This window comes from Amphiura filiformis, chromosome 7 (genome assembly GCF_039555335.1).
Source record: "Amphiura filiformis chromosome 7, Afil_fr2py, whole genome shotgun sequence".
Classification (NCBI taxonomy): domain Eukaryota; kingdom Metazoa; phylum Echinodermata; class Ophiuroidea; order Amphilepidida; family Amphiuridae; genus Amphiura; species Amphiura filiformis.
In genome coordinates, this window is record NC_092634.1 from 20,004,975 (window position 1) to 20,026,729 (window position 21,755).

Below are 21,755 nucleotides of genomic sequence, written 5' to 3' on the forward strand. Positions count from 1 at the left end.
TTTAAAGCATAGCTTTTTTACATAACTAAAAATCATGACTCAAATAAGGTGCAAGATGATTCCAAAAGTAAGTTAATATCAAATAATTGACATTCTATATTATTTTGTCAGTCAAGTTGAGTGAAAATGCTTAAATGCAACTCCCAGCCATGTTGCTCCACAAGTAATTATTGCAGAGCTTGTTTTGAAACAACTGTTCAAGTGCCTGGCGTATACCTTGACTTCATAATAAATTTGTGTTTCCAGTTGAAATCTGTATACCCCTATGAAAGACATGACCTTAATCTCCCACACAGGGAGTGTAGATTTCAAAGTAACCCCATTTGAAATTCACACAAACTGTATGGAAGATTAAGGTCATATCTTCCCTTCTATAGAGGGTTGTGAGGGTTGTATGGATAAGGTCAGGAATAATAGCCCAGTACATGCCATTACAAACAATTGAATACCTGAATACAAAACCCACCCAAGTCCATGGAAAGTGATTTTGAGAAAACTGGATAAAAATGTGTATCATTTTAATTCCTTCAGTTAGAACTACATGGTCAATAGGGCAAGTTTTACATGAAAATGAGTGGGTTAAACTGTATTCGGTATGATAATTAGCATTTCGGGGACTTCATAAGAGGTCATTTCATATGCTGGACTTGGATTGTTTTTTTAATCACATACAAAGACAACAATGTCTCACATCCTTTTCTCTTGTTCTGTGCCCATTCAGCTTCATTTCTGCGTTTTTTACAACTTATTTCATCATCACTGTTGTTATCACCAATTAATTAGCTGTAATGAGACACCAAAGACAAATACATAAAAATGGATCATTGTATTTCTTGTCTTACTATTCCAAACATAATGTGCCGAGTTTGAAGCATGTTGAAATGCATAACAGTTTATATAAAAACATAAAATATTAATTTAAATATGAAAAAGCTGAAAACAATGTTGTTTATATCCCATGTTGACTGCAAAGGATCCAGAGAATTATAAGCAGAAGATTTGCTAATATTACTTTCCACACAACTTACACAGCATTCACATAATCAGTGATGGCGTGAGAATTCATAACTTTTTGATTGTTTCATCATAAGATTGCAATTTTCTTTACTTTACCTCAGTTGTTTGGTTCAAAATTAAGAAGTGGCATATCAGTTCGGGGGCACTGCCAATTCAAAGACGTCTCTGATATCACAGACGGGTAAGTGATTTCACATACGGGGTCTGTGATATCACATACGTCATGCTTTTTTTACAGTTTGGCACTAAATGCAGCACATCGGAAAGAAGGTGACTGTATCGGAATATGCTTTCCTATGTTTAGCAAATATCTGCCTGTGCAAACATCATATCTATCTGTGCAAATTCTGACAAATGGTCCCAGAAAACACTTAGATTGGCAAAATCGAGCCATATCCAACGCTTTGAAGTAACAAAAATCCCAAGTCATGGGGGAGTGAATATTTTGGCAAGGCAAAAAAAGGAGGGAACAATGAATTTTTGGCCAGTCAACGAGGGGGAAGGGAGCGATTTTGCACGCATTGTTGCGGCAACTTTTCAAAAATATATTCAAAAATGCCTTAAAAAATGGTAGGCCCCTACTGAAACGTTCAGGCCTAACCTCGTGGCCTGACTCTTGCACACGTGCATGGGACGAATTCGGAGAAATATGGACACTTGTATTTTATTGATAGGGGTAGGGTTATGTTATGATTAGGTGGCTCAAAATAGATCAACAAATTACGGTAAACCAGGCGCGTGCCCACTGCCCATGGAGTGGGGCTTTGGGGCCTGCAGCCCCGGGTCTTTAAAAAAATGAGGGAGACAGAGACAGAAAGACTTTTGTAAAAAGTGGACCTTCTTCTCAAACTTTGGACCTTTTTGACTAAAAAAGCATAAAAAACATATTTTTTTGCTCGCTACGGTCGCAAATTAGGTTTTTTGAGGACTTTTGCCCCACCGCACGGCCCACTCTGCGCACGGGCCTGGACATAGCCAGTGGGGCAGTATAGTGCCCCTAAAAAATTGAAGGGCGGAAAAGGGAGGGAAAAGGAAAAGGTCTACTTTTTCGGGTCTGATTTCCCAAAATTGAAAGAAATATCCCGACAACTGAAAACATATATAAAATAATTGCCAATACCGGGACGAAAATGTTACAAAAATCAGGACAAAATATTAGCAAAACTGGGTTGAAAATTTTGTTTTGCCACAGCCACCCAGGCTCATTTCAATATCCGGGATTTTTTTTTTTTCTTTCGGGGGGAAAGTGGAAAGAAAACAAGGAAGAAAACAAGAAGAAACGAGGAAGAGTACATTCTGAGTCATTGCGCATCATAATTATGTTCATGCTTGAAATTTGTGACACGGAAGTCGCATCCACTGGAAATCCATTCTAAAATACATATTATGCATGACATGGTTATATGGCCTATAGGCTATGGTCGGAAAAATAAGTTAATAATAGGGGCCTAATGCAAAATGATGCACCAATTGGCTTTTAGTTTGAGGATAATATCCCCCTCACAAGTCGGGTCCGTTGAAATCTGTTATGCTCAAAAATAATACGAATAATAAGTGTAAACTTTTACACCAAATGACTTTATTGTGCCTTTCATAACTTTTTGAAAATAATTCTCCAACTTCTGAGGGAGCACATCCCCCTCAGGCACCCTTCTCCGTCAAAAAAGAAAAGGCTAACTTGCATTTATCCATATAGGCCTAATTGAGCAGGTTCATACCCATGCAGAAGTCAGGTGCGCAGGAAATTTGTTAGAAATTATAGGCATTATCTTTCATAGATATATTAATGACTATAGGCCTATTATAGCACATCCCCCTCAAGCAAAACAGAAAAGCCTAAACTTAGGCTGAATTGGAGGAATTATTGAGCACGAGTGTTCATATAGGCCTAAAACTAAAATTCAGCGGCTCAGTTGGAAATCTGTAAAAAATATATGCTCGAAAATAACCAATAAACAGTTTTGATGTGTCCGGAGAATTGAAAGTCTGCAAAATGTCGTCGTCAGCATTTAAGCTCAATTATGAAAAAGAGCAACATTTTTTTTTAGCATTCTCCGATTTCTCACGTTCACTAGAAAGAGTGTATCCCGAGCCCGCGATTTAATTCATAAATTGGATAGTGAAATTAGCAGGAGCTAGCAGGCACTTGGGCTAGCTACAACCCTGATCATGCTGATTAGGCCTACTCGCAAAAATATTCCCGTTGCGCCAGTTCACGTTCACAATATCGTTTGCGGCTGGGTTTTGAGACTATAGGGAGTATGTGATTTATGAGACGTCTTTGAATTATGATACTGTCAGGTGACTCGGCACTGAAGAGTCTTTGATATCAGAGACGTCTTTGAATTAGCAGTGCCCCCGAACTGATATCTGACAGTAAAAGCTTACATTTTACTAATCTGTTTTTATGGAAATGTTACAATATGGCTTTAACTGTGCTAACCTTACCCACCCCTTGCCTGTGGTCTGGGATTGAATGAACTATTTTACAGTGGTGTTTCATCCCATGCTATTAATTTATAAGCTCTTCGTTTATATTCCTTTCGTCTAGATGAAATTGCCCATATTCCATACAGGAGTGGGTTGATTGCAGAATTAATAGGCAATGCAAATGCTACAATCCATGAAAAAACTTCTGGAGATATTTTCATTTTATCCATTTGAACTAAGATGCCTAAACAAATAATAGGCATCCAGCATAGGAGGTCAGTTAAAACAATAATTCCCATTTTTAAGGTCATCCAAAGCTCTATTTGTAACCTGGAGACACTCATCTGCAATGCACGTCTATGTCCTACACAAATTACTCGTACAAAAATGGATGCATAGCATATGAAAATGATAACACAACACAAGAAGTTCAGGCCTAAAAACAGCCCAGTTGAATAAGGTGGACCTGTTGAACTGTGTGTCAAGCCTGAAGTGGTGTATGATAACACTACATCATCTCTATAGGGCTGCAAGGGAACTGTTAAATTATGGTCAATAAGTTGAAAGGACAAATCTCTTGCCAATGGAAGACCAATGCATACTTCAGAGACATCATAGAAATACTGATTTCCATTACTTATTGCTATTGGAATAGAACTAAGAATAATTGCAAAAATCCATGCCACTGTTACTCCAATAATGTTTGATCTATTTTTTGTACCGCTAGGATAAAGTCTTTGTAGATGATGTTTCCATGGCCAAATAAAAGCTGACAGCCTCTCAATACTTATCAAAATCAGAATGAAAAGTGAAGCTTCACCTGAGAACACAGCTAGAAAGCCTGCTAGTTTACATGTAAAGCTGTTACGCCAATTGTCAGCTTTTAATGGGAATTGATGGCCAAATTGTAAGTCAGTAATTGCAATTATGATCATGTAGATACCCATAATGAAATCTGCTACAGCTAGGTTTGTAATGTATATTATCTGGGGCAGCCTATCTTTGTACAGTTTATCTTTATATGTATTACCATATTTGATTTCAATACAGCCGTAAACAACAACAAAACCGTTAAATACTAAAGCAAAGATGCCAAGTATCCACATGGAACTTTTAACCCAGTTGTTAGTCAACAATTGTTTGCAAGTCAAGTACGCAGATTTTGGTTCAGTGGATATACATTGATCTTGGTCATTTGCAAAACAGCATATTTCTGGTGAATCAACTGCAATAATAGATTCATTTCCAAGACCAAGAAAGCTATTTTGTCCTAATTTTGAAATAGTGTTGTTCCTCAAATCCAGGTGTGTTAATGCGGTTAGATTTTTGAATACTCCATTTTTTTAAAGTGATTATTTTATTTTGATCCAAGGTCAGTGCAACTAAATTGCTAAGTTCATCAAGTATTGGGATATCAGTTAAATAATTGGTATGCAACTCGAGAATCTGTAATTGTTGCAATCCAATAAATATGTCTTTGTCAAGTTCAGATATCATGTTGTCATAAAGGTAAAGTTCCCTCAGACTAGTGAGCTGATCAAATAGGTTTGATGGCAATGTTGTTATCTTATTAGAATGCAGCGAAAGAATAGATAAACTTTGTAACTTATCAAATAATTTCACATCAAGTTCAGATATCATGTTGTTATAAAGCCATAGTTTTGTCAGACTGGTGAGCTGATCAAATAGGTTTGGTGGCAATGTTGTTATCTTATTAGAATGCAGTGAAAGAAAAGATAGATTTTTTAACTTATCAAATAATTTCACATCAAGTTCAAATATCATGTTGTCATAAAGGTATAGTTCAGTTAGACTGGTGAGCTGATCAAATAGGTTTGGTGGCAATGTTGTTATCGTATTAGAATGCAGTGAAAGAAAAGATAGATTTTTTAACTTATCAAATAATTTCACATCAAGTTCAAATATCATGTTGTCATAAAGGTATAGTTCAGTTAGACTGGTGAGCTGATCAAATAGGTTTGATGGCAATGTTGTTATTTTATTAGAATACAGTGAAAGACGAGATAGATTTTGTAACTTATCAAAGAATTTCACATCAAGTTCAGATATCATGTTATCAGGAAGGTATAGGTCTGTAAGACTGGTGAGCTGATCAAATAGGTTTGATGGCAATGTTATCTTATTAGAAGACAGTGAAAGAATAGATAGATTTTGTAACTTATCAAATAATTTCACATGAAGTTCAGATATCATGTTGCTGTGAAGGTCTAGTCCTGTCAGACCGGTGAGCTGATCAAATAGGTTTGATGGCAATGTTGTTATTTTATTAGAATACAGTGAAAGACGAGATAGATTTTGTAACTTATCAAATAATTTCGCATCAAGTTCAGATATCATATTGTCATCAAGGTATAGGTCTGTCAGACTGGTGAGCTGATCAAATAGGTTTGATGGCAATGTTGTTATCTTATTAGAATAAAGTGAAAGAAAAAATAAACTTTGTAAATTATCAAATAATTTCACATCAAGTTCAGATATCATGTTCCCGTGAAGGTCTAGTTCTGTCAGACTGGTGAGCTGATCAAATAGGTTTGATGGCAATGTTGTTATCTTATTAAAAAACAGTGAAAGACGAGATAGATTTTGTAACTTATTAAATAATTTCACATCAAGTTCAGATATCATGTTGTCATAAAGATATAGTTCCATCAGACTGGTGAGCTGATCAAATAGGTTTGATGGTAATGTTGTTATCTTATTAGAATGCAGTGAAAGAATAGATAAACTTTGTAACTTATCAAATAATTTCACATCAAGTTCAGATATCATGTTGTCATGCAGGTATAGTTTTGTCAGACTGGTGAGCTGATCAAATAGGTTTGATGGCAATGTTGTTATCTTATTAGAATGCAACCAAAGGATAGATAAACTTTGTAACTTATCAAATAATTTCACATCAAGTTCAGATATCATGTTGTCATCAAGGTATAGTTCTTTCAGACGGGTGAGCTGATCAAATAAGTTTGATGGCAATGTTGTTATCTTATTAGAACTCAGTGAAAGAATAGATAATATTTTAAATTTATCAAGTAAGTTCACATCAACACCATAGATCATGTTCAAATGAAGCAATAACCGTTGTAATCTTTGAAAGTTTGAGAATGTACTAGGTAGTGATTTGATGTCATTGTCATGGAGATACAAAACAGACAAGTTAGGAATCGGTTCAAAGGTGATTTGTTCAATGTTTGCAATGGCATTGCCAAAAAGATATAAATGAGTTAGGTTTGGAAAATACATTGACATGTTATTGGCTTGATGGTGTACAGAATTGTTGGATACATCTAAAATACAGAGGCTCTCACTAAAAGATTGAAAATCCAATTTGATGATGCGATTCATTCTTAGGGATACTATCTTAAGCTGTTTTAGAAAGAAAAATGCATCAGACTTCACTGTAGTTATGGTATTATCTGTGAGATAAAGCACTTCCAAATTGTTTAATCCAAAAAACATATCAGGCTTAACTGATCTCAACTCATTCCCATTTAAAACCAATTGACTTAAATGTACAAGACCTAAGAATGCACCCTTAGTAATATTTGAAAATCTGTTATTTGAGAGATCCAGTACTTGGAGCAGGTCCAGACCTTTGAATGTTTCATTTTGAAGTGTTTCTAGATCATTGTTAGATACAAGTAAGTAGGTGATATCTGTTAGGTTTGAGAAAGATCCAGTCTGGATGTCTTTGAGTCGTCTGCTGGAGATATCGAGTACAGTTGTGCTACAGGTAGAGCTGATAGGATCTGCTGCCGTGAAGTATAGAAGTAGGATGCGTGATTTGGTAGAAATAGCAGAACAGTGGATGTCAAACTGTTGATAAGTGAGAGAACATGAACACCTTGTTGGAACCTGTGGGAGTTTGCCAACACATGTAACATCTGAGAACAGACATGAGAAAAATTGTTCACAAGTTTACAAGTATTTTGCAAAATAAATAGATTATAAAAGTAATTGTTAGAGTGTTGTGTTTGATACAGCTGGTTCAATTAAAATGTCACACATCGGTGTGTTCGGTCACAGTGGCTACTTATGTAAGAAAAGATGCAGATTTTAAAGTTGCACTCCGGGGTCACTCCCATTGTGGCCTGTACACCATCCATGATAATAAAAGCAGCGTAAAAGGGTAGTTTTTTCGTGGGTAGGCACGACACGCAGCATAGCGTGTTTAGAGTGTCAAAAACATGAAATATTGGAAAAAGGGTAACAAAATTGCAATTGCTAATACGCGGAAATAAAATTTAGGGTATGAAATTTGATGCAAGGAATAAAATCCCTGTTTAGGGTGCGAAAACACCTGTTTAGGGTATTGTTTTAGCCAAGGGTTAAATCCTTGTTTATGGTGCTTTTCAAAAGTAGATTATCGCGGATGGTGTACAGGCCACAATGGGAGTGACCCCCCAGGTTGCACTTTGTCTATTAAGGTGGTATTGGATGCATTTTCTAGAAATTAGAAAATGCTTTGAGCATATATTTTAAACAGATTAATTGAGTAGGGTAAAGTACACTGATCAATATGCCTTTTGTTTTGAGCTAATCGGACATACGGTTTCCAAAATACATCAATTTATATTTTCTTTGTATCCTATTGTTTTTGTCAATAATCAATATAGTTAATGAGCTAAAAGGACAGGAAAGGCTCATTAATATGTAATTTTGCCAATATTTTGCTAAAATCAATGCATAAATGTTCAGGGTACTTTTATTTTGCATACTTTTGCCCTGAAACTTGGTCAAAGTGTTCCTAATATGTTCTAATGTATTATATAGTGAAGCCGCCCTCTAATTTGCATATATGCATAATTAATTAGCTAAATGCTAATTAATTATGCAAATATGCAAATTAGGGGCGCTTCACTATATAATACATTAGAACATATTAGAAACACTTTGACCAAGTTTCAGGGCAAAATTATGCAAAATAAAAGTACCCTGAACATTTATGCATGGATTTTAGCAAAATATTGGCAAATTATATGTAAATGAGCTTCTCCAGTCATTTTAGCTCATTAACTTGATTGATTATTGATAAAAACAATAAGATACAAAGAAAATATAAATTGATATATTTTGAAAACCGTATGTCCGATTGACTCAAACAAAAGGCATATTGATCAGTGTAATTGGCTCTACTCAATTAATCTGTTTAAAACATGTTTAGAGCACTTTTATAATGCCTCCATAACCACCTTAAAATTTCAAACAATGCAGCAAGTTTCAAACAATGTAGTAGGTCTGACCTACTGTATATTATATTCTGCATGCTTTGTAAGAGTTGATGGACCAAAGTTGAACTTTAAAAACTGCACCATTGTTTACGTAATGAGCCATTTTGTGAAAAACACAAGGATGTGTGACGTTGTAAATTGGACCAGGTATGAAAGACAAAATAGGCTACCAATAACTGTTTCTAAATTTAATATCATTCAAAATTGTTGATTTATTTTAAATAGTCTTAGGGGAGCCCTTGTGAACTCTTAATAAATGTAGTAAGTTTTGGTTCTCATCCGGAGGATTTCCATGAATTGATGAGGGAGGTAGGTAGGTGGTGTTTTTTCCTACTTTGATGTAAACTTAGCATTATTATTAGTTCGAGTAAAAGGAGGAGGCCTGTTTTAATTTTTTTTTTTTGGTTGGGATTCCTGAAATGTGCCTCAAATTGCACATATTGATGGTCAAGTCAATTAGAATATAGATTTAAGATGGAATATGTGATAAGGTGGAATATGAGGAATGCAGAGAACATTCCAAAATTATGTGACTTGGGGATGATTTGAAGTGACCTCCACTTGAGATGAATCTGGTATTTATTCCTAGCTATTAAGTAAAAAGAGACACATGTAGCAGCCGACAAGTGCATCTTTTTAATATGGATCTACACAGTGATCAAGCAAAATGAGTCGGATATTGGTAATATTGATTTTTAGATATAGGCAATAATAGTATTCAACTTCTTTTGTATTTTATTGTTCTGAGCAACATGAAATGACCATATCTCTGGAACCCCATATCTAATAAAGATCTGAGAATGGCTTATGTAATGAAATTGAAAACTGAATTCTGATTTTAATGGACAAAAACACATTTAACTTGATTGCATCACATATGAATATACATCAATTATATATTACATTGAGTGGGTTAGAAATTTTATTTTTAAAACAACATACAAGATTAAAGCCTTAATGTATATTTTTGTTATTCTTTATTCAAAATGTTGAAATAATATTAATAATAACTGACGGGAAGGGTTGCTGTCCATTTTAGGTTGAAATAACAAGGTAAAGTGAAAGAAATCCCACTGGTTATTTTAGCCATTTAACACGCAGTTCTATGGGAGGACATATTATCATAATTTTAGATTATGATAATATGTCGAACTTTGATCTGTTGACCTACAAGGACAACCAATTTGGCCGATTCCATTTAGGAGCAAGTTGGGACATGGATAAACATTACAAATATGCAAAAAAATCAGGTTTGAAAAAAAAAAAAAATTCATATTATAAGATCGTACATTATGGCTTTAATTTTAGATATGTTATTTTTAGCGTCTATTTTCCCAAAATTATATACTGTGAAAATTCAGCTTACATGGAATAGGTAACTTCAGTGGCGGCAATTCACTTGCATCAGAAAACAGATCTAGATGTGCTAATTCCACAGCTGGGGTTATTAGAGGTAGTTGATGTGTGATATCATGAGTGATAGCATGAATCTCATCATAGAATTTCAGATTTGTGCAAGATTGATGATATTGATTTAGACCAGCAATATCAGCAAAGTCACAAACTGGAGTTACTGGGGTTTTATCCATGTTAAAGTTCAAAAATTGTACAGTGATCGATGCGCTGAGATGAATTTCCAGCAGATTTGTGTGAAATTCAGCGCTGCATGGTTTTACCATGCCCGAAAAAGCAACAACTCTTTTTTCACATTCGCTTCTGTCAAACTGCATTACCCTTTATTTCTTAAGTCTAATAATGGGGCTTTCAGCAAAATAAAGCTCTGAGAATGGCTCATTTTGATCAACATCAGATTCATAGCTTGATCACGTCACATATGAATATACATCAATATATTACATTGAGTGGTTTAGAAATTTTATTTTTAAAACAACATACCAGAGTAATTTTAGATAAGTTATTTTTTGTATCTATTTTCCCAAAATCATATAAGACTGTTAAAACTCAACTTACCTGGAATGGGTAACTTCAGTGGCGGCAATTGACTTGCATTAAAGTACGGATCTAGATGTGCTAATTCCACAGCTGGGGTTATTAAAGGTAGGTGTTGCGTGATATCATGAGTGATAGCATGAATCTCATCATAGAATTCCAGATTTGCACAAGATTGATGATATTGATTTAGACCAACAATATCAGCAAAGTCACAAACTGGAGTTAGTAAGGTTTTATCTATGTTAAAGTTCAAAAATTGTACAGTGATTGATGTGCTGAGATGAATTTCCAGCAGATTTGTGTTAAATACAGCGCTGCATGGTTTTGCCGCACCCGAAAATGAAACAATTCGTTCTGCACATTCACTCCTGTCAGACTGCATATAGAAGTAGTCATATATAGACCAATCCTTGTCTACCATAAGAAGATCCATGCGTATTCCCATTCCAGGAGGTGACACAACTCTCAGGCAACTGTGATTGTGTTTGGACATGTTTAATACTTTGGACAAGTTGGTGTGATAGGTCTCGCAGCTTGTGGCATTCCATGTCTCTACATTATCATATGCTATGGCCTGGTATCTGCCATGTAGACAAATTGCTGTGAAGATGAACAGCAGGTTTATATATAGAATTGCCTTGTAAACAAGGCTTGTGATAGTTATGTTGGCCATTATTAATACTTTTCAGATCATTAGTAGTTCATATTCAGTAACTCTTCTAGCCGTTGAAAAAGTAACAGACGGTGCCAACCAAAGCCACTCGCTGACTGTATATGCATGTAGGTTTATTTTACAAATGGGTTTTTACACATGGCTAAATTTGGCCTTTTATGGTTTTTCATTTCCTTCTACGTAGCAGTTAATTTCGCAATAATGTAACTTTTAGTTTAACACATTTGATATGCCTGACTACACATACACAGATACATAGGTCATGATTCTGCCAAAGCAATGCATTCTAGAATGAACAGAATTTACCAATGAATTGAAACACTTTGCTTTGAACTTAGGAATATCCAAAGGGGCGTACAAAAGGGCTATTCCAGTTGATATAGATGAGTTGACTTATGATGTCATTGCCTGGCAGTATGCGTGGGCATCATCACAATTTCCATTGATGTTTGCCTGGCAGTATGCGCGCGCATTATATGTGACATGATCAAGTGGAATATATTGTTTTTGAGATATTGGCAAAAAGAGTGTTCAAATTCTTTTGTTTTATATTGTTTTCAGCCATTGATAAATTGCTCATAACTCAGTAATCAGATGTTCAATTTTGATGGCGTTTGCATTAAAATGTAGCATTCATAAACTGCCAGAAAAAAATCTAATTGAAAATTGCCGACATTTGACTCATTCCCCTTGATCATGTCACATATTGTTCAGGGCCGGTGGTTTTAAAACTCCTGCCACTCACAATAAGGCTATTGAACAGTGTAGTTGTGTGCAGTAAGCAGAAGCATATCGGTATACCAGTCCCTTGCCTTTGTTGATAAACATTGAGGTCAGCTCATCTATTATACCCCCTTAATCTTCCACATAAGGAGTGTGAATTTCAAATGGGGTTACCTGAATGAGTGATTCTATTTGAAATCTACTATTTGAAGTGAAAGTTTATACACATTGGGTTCATTTCTCACCAAGCATGCACAAATTTGCAATTTTACCAGTGGCGTACCGTGGCCGCCCCTTCCCCGGGGGGCTGAAGAAAAGCCAATTTTGCCGCCCCTTCCTCAACAGCCCGAAAAGGTTGCCCCAAAAAAACACATTTTGATGTATAGTACAATTTTTTCACATTTTCCGCCCTTTTTTCTTTACTAATTCTTTTTGGCGCCTTTTTTCTTCCCGCCCTTCTTATTCCGCCGCCCTTCAATTTTGCCCCCCTGGTTTGACCCTGGGCTGGCGCCTCAAAGCTCCCCCCCAAAAATATGTGCATGTTTACACTATTCTATACCCAAAGCAAGGTGATTACCAAATGTGTGCATATTTAAACAGAACTAAAAACAAGGAATATGTCTTTATCTTTTTTTTCTTTGAATGTGTGCGTATTTAAACAGCACTAAGAACCAGGCATATTTCTTTTTCTTTTTTTAAAATTTGAATGTGTGCGTATTTAAACAGCACTAAGAACAAGGAATATTTCTTTTCCTTTTTCATTTGAATGTATGCGTATTTAAACAGCACTAAGAACAAGGAATATTTCTTTTTTTTTTTCTTTTTTTTAATTTGAATGTGTATGTATATAAACATACTAAGAGCAAGGAATATTTCTTTTCCTTTTGAATGTATGCGTATTTAAACAGCACTAAGAACAAGGAATATTTCTTTTTCTTTTTTTTTTTTTTAATTTGAATGTGTATGTATATAAACATCACTAAGAGCAAGAAATATTTCTTTTCCTTTTTCTTTTGAATGTATGCGTATTTAAACAGCACTAAGAACAAGGAATATTCTTTTCCTTTTTCTTTTGAATGTATGCGTATTTAAACAGCACTAAGAACAAGGAATATTTCTTTTTCTTTTTTCTTTGAGTTGCCAGGCACACCACTGAGGGAAGTACACAGTATTCCAAACTATTAGCAGATTTATTGTTTGTCTAATATACTGCAATATTTTTTAATAATATTTCTGATCTTTGTATCCTTGTTTATATTATGCAGACTGTTACAACAGGCATGGCAACAGACACCAAAGACTCTATACAGAAACTTAGCAAAATGTACATGAATAACCCCAATGCCATCATCCTATGTATACAAGGTAAGATTGAGTGTAGTGTAGTGATTAGGGTATTCACTGGTAGTGTCCTCTGGTGCATGAAGGCCCAGATTCAATCCATGAATAACCCCAATGCCATCATCCTATGTATACAAGGTAAGATTGAGTGTAGTGTAGTGATTAGAGTATTCACTGGTAGTGTCCTCTGGTGCATGAAGGCCCAGATTCAATCCATGAATAACCTCAATGCCATCATCCTATGTATACAAGGTAAGATTGAGTGTAGTGTAGTGATTAGGGTATTCACTGGTAGTGTCCTCTGGTGCATGAAGGCACAGATTCAATCCTAGCTCTTGATCAGAGCCCTCGCAGTACCTTAGAAGATCCAGAGATCCCCAAGTAAAATAAACCCGAGCAAGTGACTAGTATTAGTAAAGAAAATGTATATAGGCCAATCCATTCTGTAAAAAATTAATACCACTCCCATGCATCACCCAGCAGTACATGTATTTGTACAGAGCTTGCCGAAGGCAAGCTTCACTATAGGCAAGTCACCAACAAGTAAAGTAGCCTATGCAGCCTGGGGGGGGTACTCAAGTTTGGTTTTGGTAGGGACGTGCCGCTGAGATTTTGGAAGTAGACCCATAAATATACCAATTTTTCAAGAAATTTGGACCCATTGATATACCAAAAGTCAAAATTTTCGGCCGAATTTACCCAAAATTGTCTTAGTTTTTACAAATTTTCCCAAAATTTTGAAAATTTTGGCTAGATTAAGGAAAAATTGGGCTGTTTTCCGAAAAAATTGAGAAAATTGTGAAAAAAGAACCCATTCATATACCAAAATAGGCTTTGAAAAAGGGGTCATTGATATACCAGAAGGCTGAAAATGCTACCCATGTTTTGCACGTCCCAGTATGGTCATTTGTACTGAGTACCCCCGGCTATGCAGTAAAGATCACTGTCTACCTGAGATATTGGTCTACCCCAAACACCAACCGCGAAATTCCACTGACCGACGCGCCAGCGGAGGGCTCTTGATATTTTGCTGTACACTTTATTGCAGCCAGTAATGAGATTTTAATTGATGTTATTATTGCCAAATCTCAAAACAATTCAATCCCAATAGGACACCAGGTGACGCAATAAATTTTGACTGAGAGTGTCATTTTCAAACTCCACCCATCCAGGACCAGACGACCCCATGCTGGTTTACACATCATCAGGTGCTTATCTAATTAGCTGGTGGACATTTTTAATTTTTAGCCATGAACTGATGAATGTCTGGTTGTCCATGGTTTGCATTTTGCACTGATTTAACATGTTTAAGGTGGTTATGGAGGCATTATAAAAGTGCTCTAAACATGTTTTAAACAGATTAATTGAGTAGAGCAAAGTACACTGATCAATATGACTTTTGTTTGGAGTCAATCGGACATACGGTTTTCAAAATATATCAATTTATATTTTCTTTGTATCTTATTGTTTTTATCAATAATCAATCAAGTTAATGAGCTAAAATGACTGGAAGCTCATTTACATATAATTTTGCCAATATTTTGCTAAAATCATGCATAAATGTTCAGGAATTACTTTTAATTTGCATAATTTTGCCCTGAAACTTGGTCAAAGTGTTTCATTAATTATGCAAATATGCAAATTAGAGGCCGGCCTCACTATATAATCCATTAGAACATATTAGAAACACTTTGACCAAGTTTCAGGGCAAAAGCATGCAAAATAAAAGTACCCTGAACATTTATGCATTGACTTTTAGCAAAATATTGGCAAAAATTACATATTAATGAGCCCTTCCAGTCCTTTTAGCTCATTAACTATATTGATTATTGACAAAAACAATAGGATACAAAGAAAATATAAATTGATGTATTATGGAAACCGTATGTCCGATTTGCTCCAAACAAAAGGCATATTGATCAGTGTACTTTTTACCCTACTCATTTAATCTGTTTAAAACATGCTCAAAGCATTTTCTAATTTCTAGAAAATGCATCCAATACCACCTTAATACTTTCTACCAGCATGTTCTACTAGTTTTCTTTCTTTTTAGCTTTTCTGCTTACTAGTTAGGCCTATATATTTATGTGTCAACAATTTAAACGTCAATACTGTCGAATATTCTATAAATACTTTCTTTAGGCCCATGTTTGACAAGTCACATGGTTTAGGCCTTTATTTCAGTGGATTTTGTTTTCTTCTTAAAGATAAAGTTGAGGGAGAGGGTTAATGGGGGTTATAGATACGATAAAGTGGGTCAAGAGGGGTGAATGGAGGATGTCGATATAATAAAATGGAGCGAAGGGGTGAATGGGGTGGGGGATATCGATACGATAAAGTGGATCAAGAGGGGTGAATGGGAGATAATGATACGATTAAGAAGAGCGAGAGGGGTGAAATGTCAGATATCGATACGATAAAGTGGGGCAAGAGGGGTGAATGGGAGATAATGATACGATTAAGTAGAAGAGAGGGGTGAATGGGGGATATCAATATGATAAAGTGGAGCGAGAGGGGTGAATGGTGGAAATCGATGCAAAAAGTGGAGCTAGAGGGGTGTATAGGGGATATTGATACGATAACGTGGAGCGAGAGGGGTGAATGGGGGATACAATAATGATTGAGCGAGAGGGTTGAATGGGGAATGTCGATACGATAAAGTGGAGCGAGAGTGGTGAATGGGGATATCGATATGATAAAAGAGGAACGAGAGGGGTGAATGGGTGATATCGATACGATTAAGTGGAGTGAGAGGGGTGAATGGAGATATCAATGCGATATTAAAAGTTCATCGAGAGTCGTTAATGGGGGATATCGATACAATAAACTTGAGCGAGAGGGGTGAATGGGAAATATCGATGCGATAAAGTGGAGCGAGAGGGGTGAATGAGGGATATTGATACGATAACATGGAGCGAGAGGGGTGAATGGGGAATATGGATATGATAAAGAGGAGCGAGAGGGGTGAATGGGCGATATCGATTTGATTAAGTGGAGCGAGAGGGGTGAATGGGGATATCGATGCGATAAAGTGCAGCGAGAGTCGATGGGGGATATCGATACAATAAACTTGAGCGAGAGCGGTGAATGGGGGATATCTATATGCAATAAAGTGGAGCAAGAGGGGTGAATGGGGGATATCGATACAATACATGTAAACTTGAGCGAGAGCGGTGAATGGGGGATATCGATGCGATAAAGTGGAGCGAGAGGGGTGAATGGGGGATATCGATGCGATAAAGTGCTCGTCTCCCCCATTAACCACTCTCACTCCACTTAATCATATTGATATTCCCCATAAACCACTCTCGCTCCTTTAATCGTATTGATATCCCCCATTCACCCCGTTACTCCACTTTATCATATTAATACAACTTTATTGCATCGATATCCCCCATTCACCCCTCTCGCTCCATTTAATCATATTGATATCCCCCATTCACCCCTCCCGCTCCACTTTATCGAATCGATATCCCCCATTCACCATTATTGTATCGGTATCCCCCGTTCATCCCTCTCGCTCCACTTTATGGCATCGATATCCCTCATTAACCACTCTCGCTTCACTTTATCACATCAATATCCCCATTCACCCCTCTCCTCCACTTGATCGTAATACCCATTAACCCCAGGATTCACCCTCTCGCTCCACTTTATCGTATCGATATCCCCATTCACTGTTATTGTATCGATATCCCCCATTCATCCCTCTTGCTCCACTTTATCGTATCGATATCCCTCATTAACCACTCTCGCTTCACTTTTTCGCATCGATATCCCCCATTCACCCCTCTCGCTCCATTTTATCATATCGATATCCCCCATTCACCCCTCTCGCTCCGCTTTATGGCATCGATATCCCCCATTCACCCCTCTCGCTCCACTTTATGGCATCGATATGCCCCATTCACCTCTCTCGCTCCACTTTTTCACATCATTGTCCCCCCTGCCCCATTCACCTGTCTCGCTCCACTTTTTCGCATCATTGTCCCCCTGCCCCATTCACCCCTCTCGCTACACTTTATTGTATCGATTTCCCCCATTCATCCCTCTCGCTCCACTTTATGGCATCGATATCCCCCATTTACCCCTCTCGCTCCACTTTATCATATCGATTATCCCCCATTCACCCCTCTCGCTCCACTTTATCGTTATTTCCGTCATTCACCCCTCTCGCTCCACTTTATCGTATCGATACCCCCATTCACCCCTCTCCCTCCAATTTATCGTAATATCCCCCCATTCACCTCTCTCGCTCCATCTTATCGTATTGATACCCCCATTCACCCATCTCGCTCCACTTTATCGTAATATCCTCCATTCACCCCTCTCGCTCCACTTTATCTTATCGATTCACCCTCTCTCCTCCAATTTATCGAAGATCCCCATTCACCTATCTCGCTCTATTTTATCGTATCAATACCCTCATTCACCCCTCTCATTCCACTTTATCGTAATATCCCCCATTCACCTCTCTCGCTCCACTTTTTCGCATCATTGTCCCCCTGCCCCATTCACCCCTCTCGCTCCACTTTTTTGTATCGATTTCCCCCATTCATCCCTCTCGCTCCACTTTATGGCATCGATATGCCCCATTCACCTCTCTCGCTCCACTTTTTCACATCATTGTCCCCCTGCCCCATTCACCTCTCTCGCTCCACTTTTTCGCATCATTGTCCCCCTGCCCCATTCACCCCTCTTGCTCCACTTTATTGTATCGATTTCCCCATTCATCCCTCTCGCTCCACTTTATGGCATCGATATCCCCCATTCACCCCTCTCGCTCCACTTTATGGCATCGATATGCCCCATTCACCTCTCTCGCTCCACTTTTTCACATCATTGTCCCCCTGCCCCATTCACCTCTCTCTCTCCACTTTTTCGCATCATTGTCCCCCTGCCCCATTCACCCCTCTCGCTCCACTTTATTGTATCGATTTCCCCCATTCATCCCTCTCGCTCCACTTTTTCACATCATTGTCCCCCTGCCCCATTCACCTCTCTCGCTCCACTTTTTCGCATCATTGTCCCCCTGCCCCATTCACCCCTCTCGCTCCACTTTTTTGTATCGATTTCCCCATTCATCCCTCTCGCTCCACTTTTTCACATCATTGTCCCCCTGCCCCATTCACCTCTCTCGCTCCACTTTTTCGCATCATTGTCCCCCCTGCCCCATTCACCCCTCTCGCTCCACTTTATTGTATCGATTTCCCCCATTCATCCCTCTCGCTCCACTTTATCGTTATTTCCGTCATTCACCCCTCTCGCTCCACTTTATCGTATCGATACCCCCATTCACCCCTCTCCCTCCAATTTATCGTAATATCCCCATTCACCTCTCTCGCTCCATCTTATCGTATCGTTACCCCCATTCACCCATCTCGCTCCACTTTATCGTAATATCCTCCATTCACCCCCTCTCGCTCCACTTTATCTTATCGATTCACCCCTCTCCCTCCAATTTATCGTAAGATCCCCATTCACCTATCTCGCTCTATTTTATCGTATCAATACCCTCATTCACCCCTCTCATTCCACTTTATCGTAATATCCCCCATTCACCTCTCTCGCTCCACTTTTTCGCATCATTGTCCCCTATCCCCATTCACCTCTCTCGCTCCACTTTTTCGCATCATTGTCCCTCTGCCCCATTCACCCCTCTCGCTCCACTTTATTGTATCGATTTCCCCCATTCATCCCTCTCGCTCCACTTTATTGTATCAATATCCCCCATTCACCTCTCTCGCTCCACTTTTTCGCATTATTGTCCCCCTGTCCCATTCACCTCTCTCGCTCCACTTTTTCGCATCATTGTCCCCCTGCCCCATTCACCCCTCTCGCTCCACTTTATTGTATCGATTTCCCCATTCATCCCTCTCGCTCCACTTTATGGCATCGATATCCCCCATTCACCCCTCTCGCTCTACTTTATTGTATCGATATCCCCCATTCACCTCTCTTGCTCCACTTTTTCGCATCATTGTCCCCCTGCCCCATTCACCCCTCTCGCTCCACTTTATCGTTATTTCCGTCATTTGCCCCTCTCGCTCCACTTTATCGTATCGATACCCCCATTCACCCCTCTCCCTCCAATTTATCGTAATATCCCCATTCACCTCTCTCGCTCCATCTTATCGTATTGATACCCCCATTGCATTCACCCATTTCGCTCCACTTTATCGTAATATCCTCTATTCACCACTCTCGCTCCACTTTATCGTATCGATACCCCATTCACCCCTCTCCCTCCAATTTATCGTAATATCCCCATTCACCTCTCTCGCTCTATTTTATCGTATCAATACCCCCCATTCACACCTCTCATTCCACTTTATCGTAATAATATCCCCCATTCACCCCTCTCACTCAACTTTATCTACTTTTTATTCTGGAAAGATTCCTTGATTTAATAAAGAGTTAATAATAATAATAATAATAATAATAATAGATAATGATAATAATAAAAACAAGAACAATGTTTTATGTTAACAAATTTACTATATTATATAATATTAACAAAATTGCAAATGAGAACAAAATGAAAACATTTATACATGCCCTGCAAAGTAATTTTAAGGAGTAAAAATACTGATAACATTAACTTTGCCAAGGTAGGGAGTGAATGAACATGGTACAATATAAATAATCACATAATTACCCTGCTTGAAACCAGATCTGAAAATTTTATCCTACCAACTCTAATTAGATGTGTCAACACGATCAGTGATAAGACATTTTCAAACATGACCCTGGCCAGCCCAGCTTTTGATTGGCTAAATGGCTCTAAAGCAAGTATGTGATTGACAGCAATTTGATAAGAGTAGATGTGGTAGAATCTGTCGTCAACAACAGGTGGCTGAGTGTTGGCTAATTAGACCAATGATCTTTAATATCCTCATCTCACAGTGCAGATTTCTATTTCCATAGTGGATGCCCCGTTGACCTTCTGTATTTTGGGAGTGAGACTAAAATCTATGGGGGTAAACTTGCAAAATATACAAAGCCGACCTACAGTTGGTCTTTACTCTAGTGTCAGAGGGCATATGGCATGGTTTTTGGCTCCAAGCTTGCTTGACGAGCCATCGTGATCGCGCTAAGTGGACGGTGTATTTTGCTTAATTTTTCGGCCACTTCCGATGGTGCTTTTTTATGCTAAGGTTATTTCTGTGTGCGATATGTGCTTTTAAAATTGAGTTCTAACTTTCCATAAGTTATTTTTCAATCGATTGCACTCCATATTGGGTTGAAATGAGGTGGGGAAAGTAGTTATTTTATGAAAGAAAAGTCCGAAATCGTCATGAGAAACGAGCAATTTCAATCCCTTTGCTTGGTTCCCTGTGTGTGCTAGAGATTATTTTGGTCTGTATAATTTACGTTGCGAGAAGATGACGGAAATAGACGGATTGCACTATTTTTCTTTGGCAAGTCAAGTGCACCTGTTATCAGAACACGGACCGAAAGCCATGCAAGCTCTTCGTATTTCATCACGCTCTTTGTAGATTTAATTGTTAGAAACAGTCAATTAAACCATATTGTGGACATGATTCTGAGGAGAAATTATATTTTCAATTTGATTTACCCCTCTTCGCAAAATTGAAAATTTTTCGTATTTTTCCATAGCAAAAACAGTCTAAATAAATGATGTTCCACTTTACCCAACAATTTTATACTTCAGAATATCAAAGATTAATATGTTTTCTCCTGAAAACAGCATAGTTTTAGGCCAGGACTTCTTAAGAAATTCAAGACCACGGTTTATTTGATCGATGTTACATCGACTGTGCCGACCAATCTCGCCATTTTTGACTGTTTATTTTGGTTTCACCACACAAAGGTCATGACCTTACGGGCGCATTGATTGATCATGTTGATTCTGATTGGACGGTCCCAAGGTCATCACAGTTATGAATGAATAATTCATAAGGGGGGTGGCAGAAATAGAAAAGTTGAAATAAATGTACATAATTATTGAATTCAAATGTGACTGAACTTTAATAGTGGTTTCAGAAATCATTGATCATGTTGTTTGAAAGTTGCAAAGTTTAATGTTTTACTCTGGCTGTGCAATATTAATCATGACTTCATGAGCTAAGTTTTTGAGAGAAATCAAAAGGAATGTCAAGCAATCAAAGACAGCCGAGGGGGTGGGGGTGGATGAGGAGGGGAAATCACTTTAAAAAAAATCCCCAATATCAGAAAAAGTTACCAAAAAAAAATAATAATTTGACCCGATTGCTTACGGAAATTAGTAACAACTGTTGTAAGGGCATGAAACTGGGGTGGGTACAGTCAACATTTGGAGTCAAATTTTGGAAGGTCAATTCGGGGTCACCAGGGTCATCTGAGGTCAAATTAGTAAAACTATCGTA

The 21,755-nt window shown here is 37.7% G+C and overlaps 2 protein-coding genes across 3 annotated transcripts in view; one reads left to right on the forward strand and one right to left on the reverse strand.

Annotated features, from left to right (window-relative positions):
• The window catches only part of LOC140156860 (dynamin-like GTPase OPA1, mitochondrial), a 140,635-nt gene that overhangs the window by 25,880 nt on the left and 93,000 nt on the right, over positions 1-21,755 (forward strand). For both annotated transcript variants that reach the window (XM_072179856.1, XM_072179857.1), the window contains one exon: positions 13,311-13,410. In XM_072179856.1, coding sequence (XP_072035957.1) covers positions 13,311-13,410 — 100 coding nt within the window. The remainder of the gene's footprint in view (positions 1-13,310; positions 13,411-21,755) is intronic.
• LOC140156482 (uncharacterized) lies at positions 6,117-11,407 on the reverse strand. Its single transcript, XM_072179425.1, has 3 exons — positions 10,668-11,407; positions 6,707-7,349; positions 6,117-6,129 (listed from the first exon to the last, which is right to left on the reverse strand). The coding sequence occupies exons 1-3, from the start codon at positions 11,320-11,322 to the stop codon at positions 6,117-6,119; spliced, it is 1,311 nt and encodes a 436-aa protein (XP_072035526.1). The 5' UTR covers positions 11,323-11,407.